At 43.2% G+C, this 17,480-nt stretch overlaps 1 protein-coding gene across 7 annotated transcripts in view; it reads right to left on the bottom strand.

The window, feature by feature from the left end:
* Nucleotides 1–2,623: 2,623 nt before the first annotated feature.
* The window catches only part of cep44 (centrosomal protein 44), a 48,121-nt gene continuing 33,264 nt past the window's right edge, over nucleotides 2,624–17,480 (bottom strand). For 6 of the 7 annotated variants that reach the window (XM_049721565.2, XM_049721568.2, XM_049721569.2 and 3 more), the window contains 6 exons: nucleotides 13,973–14,119; nucleotides 13,731–13,859; nucleotides 4,951–5,049; nucleotides 4,357–4,428; nucleotides 4,076–4,113; nucleotides 2,624–3,332 (listed from right to left, as the gene is read on the bottom strand). In XM_049721565.2, coding sequence (XP_049577522.1) covers nucleotides 3,272–3,332; nucleotides 4,076–4,113; nucleotides 4,357–4,428; nucleotides 4,951–5,049; nucleotides 13,731–13,859; nucleotides 13,973–14,119 — 546 coding nt within the window. In that variant the 3' untranslated portion in view covers nucleotides 2,624–3,271. The remainder of the gene's footprint in view (nucleotides 3,333–4,075; nucleotides 4,114–4,356; nucleotides 4,429–4,950; nucleotides 5,050–13,730; nucleotides 13,860–13,972; nucleotides 14,120–17,480) is intronic. The other variant, XM_049721566.2, reaches the window with a different exon arrangement.

The following is a 17,480-nucleotide window of genomic DNA, read 5'->3' as shown; positions in this document are numbered from 1 at the left end:
GGTTTTTATGATGAACTTGTTGATGACGTGGTTTTCAGGACATGATCCGCGGGCGCCAGGATTCATTTTATGACTGTTTTGATTTTGATACTTGATGTCTGTTTTTGTGTGTACAAATGTCCGCTGTCAGCCGGGCTATAAGCTCACTGACAGCAGTGCGATGATTTTTGTTTGTGTTGCTGAGTGTGTGTGGTGGACAGTCAAGTTTCAAGGACTTGGGGTGATGGTCCCGGGGCCCAGATGGTAACTAGAGGTTACGTAATGACACATTGGGTGAATGTGTCAAAGGGGGAGAGTGGTAAAATAGAAATGGGTGAGTAGGTTTCAATTTGTAATTGGGATATACAAAGTTTTTTTTCCAAATTCACTTGCTTTCAAGCTTTAACAGGACATGCCAGAATTCACCCAGCAATGATGGAAGGAGCAGAGGAAGACCAGTGACATCTGGTTGTGGTGTGGAGATGACAAATTATAGGATCGCTTGCCGAAGAATGCATCAGGTATCTGTGCCCTCGTGTCGTTGATAATGCCTGTGGTGGTTGTCCCCATTTAAATACAGAATCTCAATTGGAACCTGGAGTCCCCACTGGCGGGGCTCCTGAAGCAAGCCAAAAGAGACATTTTGCCCCCGTGGTTGAGCGACGACGATCCAACATATATTGACACTATAGGAGTGCCCCGGGGTGTGCCAGATAAGTATAAACTCGTTAATCAAGTGTCCTCGGGATTCAAAAGTATCTTCCTATGGATCACCCCCAATAAAAATGTAGACCGTATTAATTACGTTCATTACAATGTCCAACGACTGGGTAATTATACAGCTGAATCATTTGCCGCAGTTCATGAACAATTGGCTGCAACGTCGTTAATGGCGTTCCAAAATAGAATTGCGTTGGACATGCTATTGGCTAAGGAACATGGTGTGTGTGGAATGTTTGGTGATGCATGTTGTACTTTCATCCCAAACAACACGGCACCAGGAGGCCGACTGACCAGGGCGTTGGAAGGACTAAGGACACTGAACAAAAAGATGAAAGATCATTCAGGCGTACACACCGATATTTGGTCTGATTGGATGAAAACGTTCGGAAGCTGGAAAGGCCTCATCATGTCTGTGCTTGTTGCTGTAGCTATTTTTATTACAATTATGATTTTATGCAATTGTTGTTGTATTCCATGTATTAGGTCACTCACTGTCCGGTTGATCGAGAAAACCGTTGGCCCGTTGCCACCGATGGGCGAATATGCCCTGGTGACTCAACATGAGCAGCGGGGGGAAGGAAGGATCGACAGCGCGCTGGTAGCTGTTTGCTAAAGTAACGGGTGATGACCTCATAAATGAGGTCATGAGAGGGAATAAAGGAAAATGTGCTTTCGGCAGTTTGCAAACATATTTTTTAAGGTTGTGTTAAACTTATAATCATATTAATATCTAGTATTAGAGTGCTCGTGTGGATTGGTGGGGGGCGAGGAATGTGCAGGCAAACTGCATGAACTTGTTTTCTTCGAAGTGTTGTGGAATAGGCCCGGATAGGGAGTACCGGAGGAGACCATCTCAAGGTCGGTTAGGAACAAGAACAACAGCACGTCTATGAGACCGGCCTTCGAGGGGAAAACCCAACCGTCTGACCTCAGCGACACCTGGACCGGGGAGGAGATGGCCATCGACCAATCATCTCACAATATTTTGCATGCTTCAATATTCATATTGTGTTTCTTTAAAAATGGGCAACCCGGAAGAATGTGTCGTCTTTTGGTGGTCACAAAAACGCACGAGTTTTAGTGTGAGGGACCCGGGACCCAGGCCTGTATTAGTGCGCTTTGTCAGGAATAAATAATTGGTAAATTTGGTCTAATTGATCTACTGGTCTTCTCTTTGACAGAACGAACTCGCAAAATTGTTAGGTGCGCCAGTGTGTGGATTAGGACATAGCAATTTATGTATTAAGTGTTGATCGCAATTTGGAGTCAGATCAATAACTAAAATCCGTAACCTAACAATTATATTAAGAATTAATAGAAAAAGTACAATTAAAGGGCTGCATGATAGAGTAGGTTGCAAGAGTGTCTGCGTTACAATCACAGGCTTTGATGTCAAGCTATGGTACTCTGGCCTGCCTCCTCTACATTCCAAAAACATGCATGCTATGTTAACAGAAGACTCTAAAGATCTATCTAAATGCACCTGATTCAAATGATCTGAAATGAAATGATCTGAGCCAGGTCTGCACAAGTTGCATAACAATCCCAATCATTTACACATACAATTTTTGGGGCCGTTACCCTTCACTTATATTCCCAAGGTATATTGTTGAAATACCAAAAGGTGGTTTCAATTACCATTTGTATTAAGTGCTAGTGTGCATATGTTAAATCATTTATTCCATCATGTCACAGTGAGTTTAGCTTTTATGTGACGTGATCTGGTATGCTCGCTGTTCTTTAACGTGATTACATCGATCTGTACATTACCACTCAAACCAAATCAATTCTTGGAGACTTCATAATCCCTCTTTTTATGGTCCTCTTCTTTTTACAAAACACAAAATGCACTTTGATAGGTTGTTTATGAAGTGTTTTAAAAATGAACATAATACTTATGTAAGCTACTATCAACACAATATTTATCTCATAGATCTTATTTATTCTAAATACAAATAGAATAAATAGTGTCCAGTAAGCATTTAGAGCAAAAAAAAAAAGTCATTTGAGATGTACATAAAATCCATGAAGAAGTCTTGGTTAACCACCATCATACTCCAATGTCCCTAAGTATATGCCACTCCATACAATGGACAGTAAAGTTAAATTGCCTAGCTCGTTTTGTGTTTGATAGACATTCTGACTGGTCGTCATAGATTCTTAAAAAAAAAAGACATAATAGTTTGTCAGAATTGAAGAACAATAAAGAAGAAACCTTCATAAAACGGCCCAAAAACTTTTACTAAATCAAACAAATATATACAAAAGACAAATCATCGTAAACAATTTACAATCAATTAATTTCCAGATAGTGCTAACTATGAATTAAAGCAGACGTGCTAAACAGTCATCTACTTATTACTACTATTACTACTATTTATTACAGATTATAGAATTATTGAATTCTGCGAAACGGAAATAACCCAAACTTAGTTTTCAGTTTTGTTCCCAACAAAAAAATATAAATATGCCTCCCCTATCACCAAAGGCCAAGCACAAACAGAAACTCGACTGATGAAGTGTGGGCCTCCTGTGAATAAAGTTAATTTGACTTAAGAAAATAATCAATCTAGTTGTAAGGTGTTGTGGGTGAGTCTGTACTCTTCATTAGAGTTGAGGTACTCTTCAACCTATAAATGTCAAGAAAAAGGAACACTCAAAAACAGTGTTTGTACAGTGTTGGTCCACAAAACCCATGTTCAAGAATAAATCAGTTTGAGTACAATTTTCGAACAATATTTCTTTGTTCCACGGACTGTTTTTCAGTTCGCAAAAACACAGAATCCATGCAATATTGCGCTCGTTCACATATTGTGAGCTAGTTCTCTTCGTGTGCCACCTACTTAAGAGAAATGTATGTTTTCCTTTTTAAATGTTTTTAAATTAAATGTTGGTACAGTCTTGGTCCACAAAATCCATTTTGAAGAATAAATCAGTTTGAGTACAATTTTGAAACAATATTTCTTTGTCTCACAGACTGTATTTTGGTTCGCAAAAACAGAATCCATGCAATATTGCGCCTCTTCACATAGTGTAAACTAGTTCTCTTCGTGTGCCACTTAAGAGAAACTTACGTATCTTTTCGTTTTTAATCATCTTTGGAAAGAGTTACATTTCCAGCAGTGTCTTGTGAGCGCTTGCTGGCGGAGCTGGGCACCTGCCAACCTCTGAAGGCCATGGGTAGGGGCCAATCGTTCGCCACTCACCAGGCGACAGCTCTGGCGCCACGCAAAGTCAACTTTTTTCAGGGGCTGGAAGCTGATATATTTCGTTTCCATTCATTTATTCATTTTAAAATTACTTTGGCTCATGAACAGGTCATGGTTCTACTGTAAAGATCTTATCATGGTGGTTTTGTAAAGTCATCACTTACATGTTGGCGATCCTCTCCAGTCTGTCTTTTATATCACCCTGGACAAACAAGAGGAAAGAAACATGAGCTGAACTGATTTATTCTGGGTAACAGATGTTCCCGAGCCAGATAATAAGATACAATAGCTGCATTTACATGCCTGCTTGGTTTGAATTAGTAATAAGAAAAACAATAATTAAAAAGTTTTTTTTTTCATTACTTTTTTTTCTAGGCTTCGTGTGTACATAATGGAGATCGATACTTTCCCACAACACAGTGATGGCAGTGCTTACTGGTCTCACCTTGGAAGCATCAGAACTGGAGGCGAAAGAGTAGAATGGGGCAGATAACTCGGATGGTGGAGGAGCACTTGACTATAACAAAAATAAAGTGCTAATGTTACAATAACTCTCAGAGGCAACAGTCAAATTGATGGGAGGACACAGGAATCTTAGCTAAACAGAATTGCTCAATTTTTTTTCCTAGTCCTGTCAAGTTGTTCTGCAACAATTTTGTGAGGCAAAATCATTGTGCCCAATGATTCAATGGGGAAAAAAATGGCAGAGGCACGCAAAACACCCAATAGGCTCTTTGAGTGACAAACTACCAACCGCTATTCAGAGGAATTAAAATCCAAACAGAGCGCTATATTTGCAAATCAGTGGCGGCTGCTGGTCATTCAAGGAGGGGTAGCTGCTTTTTTTCCAGTCTACATGTTAATTCTATTATTCTTATGTGGCGCAGTGCATACAAAACTGACATACAAAGTGAATATTTAATTTATTTTCAGGCGTGACATAAAATAATGTACTATATTGGAATCAATTAAAACACAAACGATAAAGCACACTGAAAAAGAGCAGGACCTCAAATCTGTTCAGAAGTGCTCATCCTACCTTAGTGTGGCCAAGTTCAAATTTGGTTTCCAGTAGTAGGATTCGACCATTTAGATTTTCCCAGCTCTCTCTTGATATTGTGATCAATTCTCCTTCCTTCTGAAACAACATAACAGTATGAGTTTAGGTGAGATGATGGCACCAAAACACACTGATTGAATTGAATGAATGATGGTTGATTTATGTATTTTTGGAACTGTAAGTCTGTTTTTTTTCTTGGTTTGTTTGGTCCTGCAACTTATACCCAGGTGTGACTTGTATAGATTAAAATTAGAGATGGGGCTGGCACACAAAATCCATGTTCCCTATTTGTGTTGACTTTCTGTGCACAACTGCCACTTAATTTCCACCAGCAGTAATGCACCAAAAGTATTTGCAAACTGACAAAATGCAGCAAGAACTGGAAGTACAAGTAGTGGTGGTTATTCATTATCTTCCCATGGCCACCTTCATTATAGCATGCAAAGGAAGGTGGCGGTAATGCACCAAAAGTATTTGTCAACCATCAAAAACGTTGAAGAAATGAAAGCAGAAAAAGTAGAGTAGTCATGGCAACTAAGTTGCCATATGGCGAGTTGTGCTTGCGGTTTCCTTATGCAACAACAAGCATTTACAGCATTAAAAGGCGCAATAACTGATCAGGAGTTTAACTTTGGGCTCAATGTGACCAGGAATACAAGTTAAGGTAAGCCATTCAACCTAAAAATAATTATATTTTCATAGTTTTCAGTAGTCTAAAGCGCAAGTTTTGTCCAACCAGAACTCATTCACTTCCTTCAACACTGGAAGCGTTTGAAAATTCACTCTGATAGCCTAACACCGCTCTGAGAGTTCAGAGACGCAAAGCGTGCTCCACTCACAATTTTTCCAACTGCAGAGTAACTATCAACAGCTTGTGCTTGAACTATTTCTATATTTCTGTACTGCGTGATGAAACTAGGCTCCGGCACTCCTTTTCTTGTGAATACTGAATAACTCATCAGCACATTTGAACAACGTTCTGAGTATCCCAACGGTTGGAATGAAGCAGTGAGCACTAATTATTTGTAATAGTCCTAATTCCAAACGCACCAATGACGAGGGAACGTGGATTTTGTGTGCAAGTACAAGCTCTACTGTTCGTCTCAATCTTTTTGCAAAAAATGTGATTTATACTCCAGAGGGACTTACATATGATTTTTTTCTCATGATGAATATTTTGATATTGGAAGTTATACTTCGGATCGACTCATTGCCTTATGAGCAAAACAGTATTTTTCCATCAGTATACATTGAATAGCACACTATGCTGTGTGTTTACATGACCATACAATCATCAGCTCAATAAAATAATCGGGTTTAAAGTCTGTTGAATAAATCACTGTATAGGCCTACAGGTATAAAATACCGTATTTTTCGGACTATAAGTTGCGTTTTTTTTCCATAGTTTGGGTGGGGGGGCGACTTATACTGAGAAGCGACTTTTTTCCCAAATTTTCAAAATTAAAAAAAAAAATAAAGTGAAACTGCGATAAACGAACCGCGATGTAGCAAGGGATTACTGTAATTTGAATTTCAAGTGACGTCAGTGGCGCGGCAGTTGTTTACATAAAGGACAATGATTCGATCACGGGATGACGAAGATGACGATGGGCCCCACGTACTACCGGCATCATGAGCGGCTTTGTTTGTAAGTGACACGGAGGACGAAGAGTTTGAAGGATTTGACCAGCTCAGTGGCCTAGTAGTAGAGTGTCCGGCCTGAGACTGGAAGGTTGTGGATTCAAACCCCGGCCGGGTCATACCAAAGACTATAAAAATGGGACCCATTGCCTCCCTGCTTGGCACTCAGCATTAAGGGTTGGAATTGGGGGGTTAGATCACCAAATGATTCCCGAGCGCGGCACCGCTGCTGCTCACTGCTCCCCTCTCCCCCAGGGGATGGATCAAAATCACATGGGGATGGGTTAAATGCAGAGGACAAATTTCACCACACCCAGATGTGTGTGTGACGATGATCATTGGGACTTTGGGACTTTAATGATTTGGAGTGACACAGAAGGTTTGAAAAACTATTATGGCTTTTACGCACACCCGGTCCTACTCTACGGAGCTCTCTTTCACCTCCGTGGATGGACGTAGGGGGCCGGCGCTCGGCCGGGTGGCTGTCCGGGGACGGTGGATGGGGCTCGGACATGGCTTTTACGCACGCCCGGTCTTATTCTATGGAGCTCTTTTCCACCTCCATGGCTGGAAGTGCCACCTCCGGGGATGGAAGTCCATGCCGCCACATGCCTGGAAGTCGACGCCGGTGCTTGGGACCGTGTGGCGGTGAACTATTTATGTTAAAGTTATTTGATATATTTTATTTCGTTTAGCAACTTGTATATGTTTTTATCATTACAGTTCCGTAGTTGTTGGCTCGTTGAACTCATTTTGTTAAATAAAGAGCTGTTTACCAAACCCATGTCTTTCCTCGTACTTTGTTAACGCTACAATATAGTTATATACTAGATCTGTGGAACAACGACGAGGGTGACGTCAGGGCGCACGCGCGGCGTTGTTGACAAAGGACGAGGAATTAGATCGATTGATTTAATGATTTGGAGTGACACAGATGGGTTGATAATATTATTGCTTATATAATATGTTAGGGTTTTCAGGTTAGTTTGATCCTATGATTATGTTGGAATGTAGACTGTAATGATTAAATCAATCACGTCTGGCCCTCACAATGTAATAATTAAATCAATCACGTCTGGCCCTCACAATGCAGAGTCTGTTTCCCACAATAGTGTAAAACACCCCCTGCTCTGATCTTATCAGAGGCCGGGGGTTCACCAAACCTGTCCACTCCCACCCCCACTCTGTTCCTCCTAATAAATATGCCCTTGCAGGGAGGAGACTTTTAGACTTCATTCCTTCAACGAGTGAACTCTCCACCTGCAGGTGTCTAAAAGAACTTGCCTTGTCTTCCGTGTGGTTCTTGCAAAATAAGTTGGAGTGAGCAAATCTCTAACATTTTGGTGCCGAAACCCGGGACCCTCATACCCATCATCTGGCTGACGGAGGACGACGCGCTGTACACCGTCGACGGGCCAGCGTCCACTAGCCGGACCTGGTAAAGAAAGACCTGGGAAGGAAATTCTTCGCTGGGCCAGCATCTTAGGTCTGCCTTCGTCTGACAGAGGTGGATTGACGGGACCCGGCAGTGCAACGAACCAGGGGACAAGTAAGTTAAAGGCTTGAAATTGTGTTGTGTTGTTAAACGCGTAACACATAGAGGTGCACGGGAGATAGCTTGGGTTCAAGTCCCAGTGGAAGAAACAGGCTAAGAAAGGCAGAGCTTCTTTTTCGTTCATCGAAGAAGTGTGTAGACTCTTCTTTGTCTGTTTTTCCGAGCTGAGGGATCTGGCTTGGGTTAAAGTCCCAGTGGAAGGAACGTGCTAAGAAACACGGAGCTTCTTTTTTGTTAATCAAAGAAGGGCGTAGATTTTTCTTTGTATGTTTTTCCAAGCCAAAGAATAGCTTGGGTTCAAGTCCCAGTGGAAGAAACGGGCTAAGAAAAACAGAGCTTCTTTTTCTTAATTGAAGAAGGGCGTAGATTTTTTCTTTTGTCCGTTTTTCCAAAGCTGTTTGGGAGGGTTTTACACCCATCCCTGGATAGGCCTAAAAAAGCGCTGGAGTTTGTGTGATTGAGTGTGTGACTGGTAGGATAAATTGACTAAGAAGCAGTTCTAGCGTTGATCCATGGCAATAAAACAGGCTAGTAATTTGTTGAAAGGTCAATTTAAACCTGCATTGAGGATCCTCAAAGAAAAAAAAATTGAAAAAAATTGTAAAACCTTAAGCTACTAAAATTAAGATGGGAAATAAGAACGGTAAATCTCTTGCTCTGCTCTTCTTTAAAACGAGAAGTTCATGGCAAGTAGATTTCTTAATTGTATGCAATACATGCTGAAGTGGAAGAAAATGTATGGAGTACAAGGAAATTTGAAATGTGGAAGAAGTGGTAGAAGTGCTAAAATGTGGTTGAAAGCTTCACAAGAAAGAAGAGAACAAATCCAAAAGACAAAAGATAGAAAGTTGAAAAGTGATGAGGCCGCCATTCAATTGAGATTTGAAAAAGAATTCTGGGTACATAGTGGCATCCCATTCAATGATACAGCTGAGAGTGCTTATCAACAACAGCTTAAAAATGCGCTCCTCACTAATTTCCGCCCTGAAATAGGCAACTGGGTGAGGAAACATTTGGTGGAAGTGGATGTTGCAAGTGTGACAACAACTATGCAATGGGCCAGACATGCTGAAAAGGTGATCAAAAAAGGCAAAAGTTCTGATGTATTTCATCTAGATAATGATGATGATGAACTAGATGAAGATACAACAGTCTTCTTCCAAGGGTCCCAGCTAGGCAGAGGGAGAGGTAGAGGCCAACAAGGTCGCAGGCCGCCATATAATTCAAAACCCCCACGAGATTCTGACAACTGTTGGAACTGTGGGAGACGAGGACACTTCGCACGAGAGTGTCGTTTTGCAAAACAATATCAATCAAAGGGTGGAGGAAGGAAAAGAGGAAAAGCCTCATTTTTAGCATGACAAGCTTCCTCCTCTTTGACCGCTTATGCTCATACAGAGAAAGAAAGAATAGATGCCCATATGACAGCAAAACATGTCATTGTCAGATTATTAGAATTTTTTTTAGATTATTAGAAATCCTGTTCACACAAGAAGTATGACAATGCTGTTTGTAGGCCCAATTACAAATGAATAGGGATCAAATTGTGTTACACTGAAGTTAAAATATGCAAATCAAGTGGTAAAGAAATGCAACTTGCTTCTAGAAGATAAATAAATAAAATTAGAATGTGCTGTCCTCGTGTGCATGGGAGGGACCAGCTCATGATCGACCACAGGAAATGGCCAGCCTGTGACGAATCATTGTGGCTGAGACCTACCTTTTGCATGCGAGAGCTGTGCATGTGTGTGCGTATATGTTAAAATGATGAACATTGGCTAAAGTTTTAGTATAAAAAAATTTTGCTAGACTGTGGTCTATCCAATTTGCACCGCAGAACAGAAATGATTTCGAAAGATAAAAATGAGAGGAAAAAGAGAGAAGTCTGTTTGCGAGCAGAAACTAATCCACACTAGTGCATGTTAAGTGTCGAGCCCACATGAGAAATTCGGAAAAAAAAAATGACAGAACATGCTTTCAGGAATTGGAAGAAGCTAAATTGTGAATTTAAGATTTTGCAATGCTACATTTAATAGGAATAATTGATTGGTTGTGTTATAAGATTATGCAAAATTCTAATTGCAAGCTAAATCTGAGAGATTGAGTTCTTCAAATTTAAAAACAAAGAAAAAATTCAGATTAATTTGCCAATTGTTTGTTTTAGTTAAGTTTTTTTGAATTGGTGGATTGTTCTACCAGGAAACCTGAGTTGAAAATGATATATGAATGTTGTGTGGTGAGCTTGGATGAATTGGGACCAATGTGATAGGAAGACTCCTTTTTGGAGATTGTGTGAGATACATATGATGAGCATTGATGAATGATTGCCTGAATGAAAGGTTGAATGGTTGAAGTCGTTGGCGACTACTATGGAAAATTAGTAGAGCGACTTTGATGAAAGAATGATTTTGAGCAGGTTGAATGTTAGAAAGAAACACGTAGCTTTTGGATTGATAATTAACTAGAAAAAAAATGGAGAACCAGTAACACATGTAGAAGATGTGTGAACTGAGAAATTAAGAAGCGTTTTGGAAAGAAAGTCAAACTAAATGATGATGAAATCATATGTAGTACTACAAAACTTTACTACATATGGATTCTCTAAATCATACAATTGAGTAAAATAAAACATACGTTTTGATTTGTATTCAAATTTCTAAGATTCTTGTGATAAACAATGAGAAAACGATTGAAAAGTAACTAAAGAAACTACAACAAAGTGAAAATGTCTAATCATTTGCTAGCTGAGTCGCTCCCCATTCGGGGAGGCCATCCATTTACTTGCTAAGCTAGTTGTCAAAACAGGGGCAAGATTAGAGAATGGCATCTATAAATGACCTACCCTACCAAAGAACCTATGCAAATGGGCTGCAATATTGAGCCATGGTGCGCGTCACATGGCTCAAGAGGAGGGATAGTGGGGCAGGTCAGTCAGCTTTATACAACATATGGATTTGATTCATATTCAAAATATTTTCAAAACAAAACAAACATTTTTTTTTTGTAGAGCTTGTTTCAAAAAAAACAAAAAACAAAAAAAAAACAAAAAAAAAAACTCCTATTTGCCAGTTAAATGGGCACTACAATTGACTACGAGAGTTGCAAGCAACAGATGAAGAGCAGTCCTGGGCAGATTATCTAATCAGGACGCTCAAACTGAAAGATGTGTCAAATGCAAATTTACTGCCGCCTGATCTCTCCCCCTCACAGGTGGACAACCCCATCAATCCAGGAGACTGGGTCTACATCAAGGTCATCAAAAGAAAGAACTGGGCCAGCCCGCGGTGGGAGGGACCGTTCCAAGTTTTGCTTGCTACTCCCACGGCGGTAAAAATCTCTCAACGGCCCAGCTGGATTCACCTCAGCCACTGCAAGTTGCAGAGAGTGCTGGACCCCTAATTCGGAGTGGTGGGGAAGGCTGACTACAAAGGGGCCCTGTCGTTTAGGGCGAGGCGTCTCAATGTTGGTGAAGAATTCATCGATCCCCACTCCGCTAGGCGAGGGGATGTCCCAGTGTCTCTGCCATCCTAGTAGCAACGGGGCTCCATATGCCAGATGGATCCTCTGCTGCGTTGTGGTTGGAGCGTGCTATGGTCTATTGACTCATCTGAACAGACCAAATGACAATGTTGCCCGTGGTAAACGATGGTCACATGATGAGAACTTTGAAGACTGGTCATGGGACCCCACAAACCCATACGAAACCAACACTTGGTACCGATATGTCAGGTTCACTGTGAGAGCTCACACACAGGAGGGATGCTATGTGTGTTCGAAACTCCCCCCTTCCTCCACGCAAGTTCGCTTGGAGGCCAGAGCAATGAATGTCACTGAAGCGAAACACGGTGCCTATGATGAACACTTCTGGGCAAATCTCAATGTGACTGTTAAAGGACGAACAATACCACAAGTGGCCTACACAGAGAGACCAGCTGGAGTGAATTACACATGTTACATCCAAGGTAACAAGACCCACGTCTGCATTAACGACGACTGCTCTCCAGGAGGAAACTGGATGGGAGCTTTGGACATCACCGCTGTGTGCCAGGATGAGAGAGCCGTTTTCAAGGTGTAAGGGCTCTACTACCAACATGGCTGCACCATCGGACGGGACCTACTTCAGCCAGAAGTTCAGAGGCACTGCCCCACCTGCATCCTATGAGTGCACGTGCCTGTTCAGTACGGATCATGGTTTTGTGGTCACAGGAGTTGTCCGATGCTGCCTGCCAACTGGACAAGAGTGTGTGCGCCGGTGTGTGTGACTGACCTCACCTACAGACTAGAACATCATCAGCTGACGAAAACACGGGCACATATACAACTTCTTAGACGTGACAGTTGTGATAATGATAATGAGACGTGGATTGCGTAGATGCTGTTCTGTTGAGCATGTTTTACAGAAACTTGATGATTTGACCATCGAAAATGCTTCGCAAGTGATGGATACAATGATGTACTGTTTCTGTGTTTTTCTTTTTATTTTTTGTTATTCATAGCATTCTGGCCGCCTGTGGCAACGGGGCCGTGTAAGAATTTTCCTGCTAATAACATCTGGCCAGCAGGTTTTTCGCTTACACAATAAGTTTGATCTGGGGTGTTGAGGTAATGCCTCATCTTCACTGGAAAGTGTTGCTATCATTGTTTGTTGTTTTTATTTTTACCATTCTACTTTCTTCATTATACGTATATATGTTTTTTTTCTTGCTTATCGTTGTTGTTTGGGGTGGCATAATCATATGATAAATCAGGAGGGAGATGTTAGGGTTTTCAGGTTAGTTTGATCCTATGATTATGTTGGAATGTAGACTGTAATGATTAAATCAATCACGTCTGGCCCTCACAATGTAATAATTAAATCAATCACGTCTGGCCCTCACAATGCAGAGTCTGTTTCCCACAATAGTGTAAAACACCCCCTGCTCTGATCTTATCAGAGGCCCGGGGGTTCACCAAACCTGTCCACTCCCACCCCCACTCTGTTCCTCCTAATAAATATGCCCTTGCAGGGAGGAGACTTTTAGACTTCATTCCTTCAACGAGTGAACTCTCCACCTGCAGGTGTCTAAAAGAACTTGCCTTGTCTTCCGTGTGGTTCTTGCAAAATAAGTTGGAGTGAGCAAATCTCTAACATAATAGTTATTTAATATATAATTTATATATCGTTATATGGGCCTGTGGAATATTTTGAAGCGCAAGCGCCGTCACCCGGCATTGTTGACATAAAGGACGATCGATGGATTTAATGAATTGGAGTGACACAGATGGTTTTATAAATGTGTTATTTATGTAATAGTTATTTGAATAACTCTGAAGGTTACGTCTGGGCCGTTCTCAGCTCTTAGTTTATGTTTATATCACGTTAGCTACCTATCGTTTAGCCTGTTGTTGCTCGTTCATGTCTGTTCTTGGTGTTGGATTTTGTCGAATAAATTTCCCCCAAAATGCGACTTATACTCCGGAGCGACTTATAAATGTTTTTTTCACTTTATTGTGCATTTTATGGCTAATGCGACGTATATTCCGGAGCGACTTTTAGTCCGAAAAATACGGTAAGTGTCATTACCTTTTCTGTGTTAGTCCTGCTCGCTAGCTCCTCCAGACGGGCTTCCATTGTACTAAGCCTTTGAAGACTACAAAGAAGACTCTCAACTTGACCTTCCATGACAGAAATCTTTTGCTCTATATCAGAAGACTGAAAGACATACCAAATGAGATGCATGAGTTAGGACATACTTACTCTATTTACAAATTTATTGGATGCAGCCCATTTTTGAGTAGGTGTGTTGCGCTTTAGAAATTTCTTACATGTTGAATGTCATCCTCCACCTGCTTCTTTTCTGTCAGGCCCATGTTCTCATTTTCAGACAAATTGGATGAGTATGCTTCATCATGCAAGGCCTGCACTGCACTTTGACATGCCAATGTGTCATATTTTGCATATGATTCACAAACCTGAAACAAAAGATATGATGAGTCATTAATATACATATACATACCATATTTTCCGCACCATAAGACGCTTCATGTTAAAAGGCGCAGACTCAATTGCGGGTGCTATTCTGTACTTAGTCCACACATAGTGCGCATCGCATTATAGGGCACATGCATGACATGACTTAGTGTTTAAAAAAAACAACAACAAAAAAAACACCGGGAGTCAGACAGTGAGTTCGGTTGTAATCAAAGTCAAAGTCAGCTTTATTGTCAATTTCTCCACATGCCAAAGACACACAAAGAAACCGAAATTTCGTTCCCCCCTATCCCACGGTGACAAGACATGGCTCACAACAGACAAACAAGTAAACAAGTATAACAAAAGTGTGCTGAATAAATAATGAATAAATAACACAACAATAAATAAATAAATAAATAAGAGGAGCAGAAAAAAAAGGAGCAAGTGCGCGTACAGCAGACATTCCCGAAAATAGCGCAACAGTGCCGCACGCTACGCAGAAGGGGGTAGCGAGTTCAGGGCCCTAACAGCCTGGAGAAAGAAGCTGTTGGCGAGTCTGGCGGTGCGGGAGCGCAGGCTCCTGTACCTCTTCCCAGAGGGCAGAAGGTCAAACAAAGAGTGAGCCGGGTGACTCACATCTCTGGCAATCGAGGTTGCCTTGCGGGCGAGATGGGAGGTGTAAATGTCCTTCAGGGAGGGGAGCGAAGCTCCAATAATCTTACCAGCCGTATTCACTATGCGCTGCAGGGCCTTCAAGTTCTGTTATGCGTCTACATCCGAGAAGAATGGTGCCGGGACTCTGTGGTGGTATGTAAGCACTGGTCGCCGCTTGTGGAGTTTGTGATCATTAAGTGCCGTCCTTTTATCTGCCGAGGGAATTTACCGCGATTCTGCTAGTCGCGGTTTACATCCCGCCTTCCAACATCGAAGGAGACAGGATCGCGGCGCTTGGTGAACTGTACCAGGCTGTCAGTGAACAGCAAACAGCGCACCCTGACGGTTTCACCATCTTCGCTGGAGACTTCAAACATGCCAACCTGAAGTCTGTTTTCCCGAGGCTTCACCAGCATGTTCCTTTTCCGACACGTGGAGACAGCTTCCTGGACCTAGTCTACTCGGCGCAAAAGGCAGCTTTCAAAGCCAGCCCCCTCCCCCATCTGGGGCTTTCTGACCATCTCACCGTTTTGCTTTTGCCCGCATACAGACAATTGGTAAAGGCATCCAGGCCGGTTCGGAGGCAGGTTCGAGTTTGGCCTGAGGGTGCCTCCGATGCACTTCGTGACTGCTTCGACACTACTGACTGGGACTTGTTTAAGCAGGCAGCCACCTACAACGATTGGACGGACATAGAGGAGTATACTGACTCTGTCACCTCTTACATCACGAAGTGCATCGACGATGTGACTTGCTCGAAATCCGTCGTCACTCGCGCGAACTGGAAGCCGTGGCTGACGGGGGCTGTCCTCAGACTGTTGAGGGCCAGGGACAAGGCTTTCAGAGCGGGGGATGAGGCTGGCTTGAGGACAGCGAGGGCCGACCTGTCCCGAGGCATCAAAGAAGCGAAGAAGGCGTTCTCGTGCAAGGTCTCCACCCACTTCAAGGACAGCAAGGACGCACGTAGCCTTTGGCGGGGTATTCAGACCATCACGGACTACAAGCCCGCGCCGAGGAGCTGTGAGGGCGACGTCCGTCTGCTAAACGATCTGAACCGCTTCTTTGCTCGCTTCGACGCCCAGAACAGCACTTGCCCGCTGAAGACCACTCCCCCCCCACACGAGCAGCCCCTGCGCCTCTCTGCCGACGGTGTGAGGAGGGCGCTTGCCGCTATTGACACCCGTAAGGCGGCGGGCCCTGACAACATCCCGGGTCGAGCGCTGAAGGACTGCGCTGGGGAGCTGTCGGGTGTCTTCACGGACATCTTTAACGTTTCCCTGCAGCAGGCCATCGTCCCCTCGTGTTTCAAGGCTGCCACCATCGTTCCTGTGCCGAAGAAACCTGCACCATCCTGCTTCAATGACTACCGCCCTGTGGCACTGACGCCCATCATCATGAAGTGCTTTGAGCGGCTGGTCATGGAGCACATCAAGTCCGTTCTCCCCCCCACCATTGACCCTTTCCAGTTTGCGTACCGTGCCAAGCGGTCCTCTGAGGATGCCATCTGCTCCGCCCTCCACTCGGCCCTCACCCACCTGGAGACTCATATGTGAGGTTGCTGTTTGTGGACTTCAGCTCTGCCTTCAACACCATTGTGCCGCAGCGACTCATCTGCAAACTCGACGAGCTGGGCCTCAGTACCTCCCTCTGCAACTGGATACTGGAATTCCTCTGTCAGAGGCCTCAGGTGGTGCGTGTTGGCGACAAAATCTCCGCCAGCATCACGCTGAGCACGGGGGCCCCCCAGGGCTGCGTGCTCAGTCCATTGCTCTTCACCCTGCTGACGCATGACTGCACTGCGACCTACAGCGACAACCGCATCGTGAAGTTTGCTGACGACACGACTCTGGTGGGTCTCATCACGAAGGGCGACGAGACTCGGTACAGGTCGGAAGTTGACCTTCTGACCACGTGGTGCAGGGACAACAACCTCCTGCTGAACGTCAATAAGACCAAGGAAATCATTGTTGACTTCCGGAAGGGTCACACAACACACCTGCCGCTGATCATCGACGGTGCTGTGGTGGAAAGGGTGAGCTGCACCAAGTTCCTGGGGGTGCACATCAGTGATGACCTCTCCTGGTCCGCAAACACCTCGTCACTGGCAAAGAAAGCTCAGCGCCGCCTGTACTTCCTGCGGAAGTTCAGGCGTGCATGTGCTCCTCAGGCAGTCCTGTCTACATTCTACCGTGGCACCATTGAGAGCGTCCTCACCAGTTGCATTGCTGTCTGGGGGGGTAACTGCACAGTATTCATACGCAAATCCATCAAATTCCTCATCTTCCGTATTCGAATTAAACAGTTGGGCAAGTTCGCCATTAAACATAACAAGTTCCCTCTCGTCATTTTCAGAGTCAAATTCGTTGTCATGTTGTTCTTCGGCTTTCCTAAAAACTTGAATTGTGCCTCGTAAGCATGTCTCTTTTGTTGATGACATTTTAGAGGGTCCAAATGCTGTTTGCTTTGCACATGCACAGTGGAGAAACGTACTCAACGTATTATGTTGCTGTCATCTTACGTATTTTGTGTAACACATACTGTTTGCTGACATATTACGTTCCTGTGGTAGCAGCCACACAACAACATTTACAGATTTCGGAATTTTGTCCACACAAAAGGCACACCTTATTAAAAGGTGCACCTTTGGTTTTTAAGAAAATTAAAGGTTTTAGGTGTACCTTATGGTGCGGAAAATAAATATTTTTC

This window comes from Syngnathus scovelli, chromosome 5 (assembly GCF_024217435.2).
Source record: "Syngnathus scovelli strain Florida chromosome 5, RoL_Ssco_1.2, whole genome shotgun sequence".
Classification (NCBI taxonomy): domain Eukaryota; kingdom Metazoa; phylum Chordata; class Actinopteri; order Syngnathiformes; family Syngnathidae; genus Syngnathus; species Syngnathus scovelli.
This window is presented reverse-complemented; position numbering and strand designations above follow the sequence as displayed.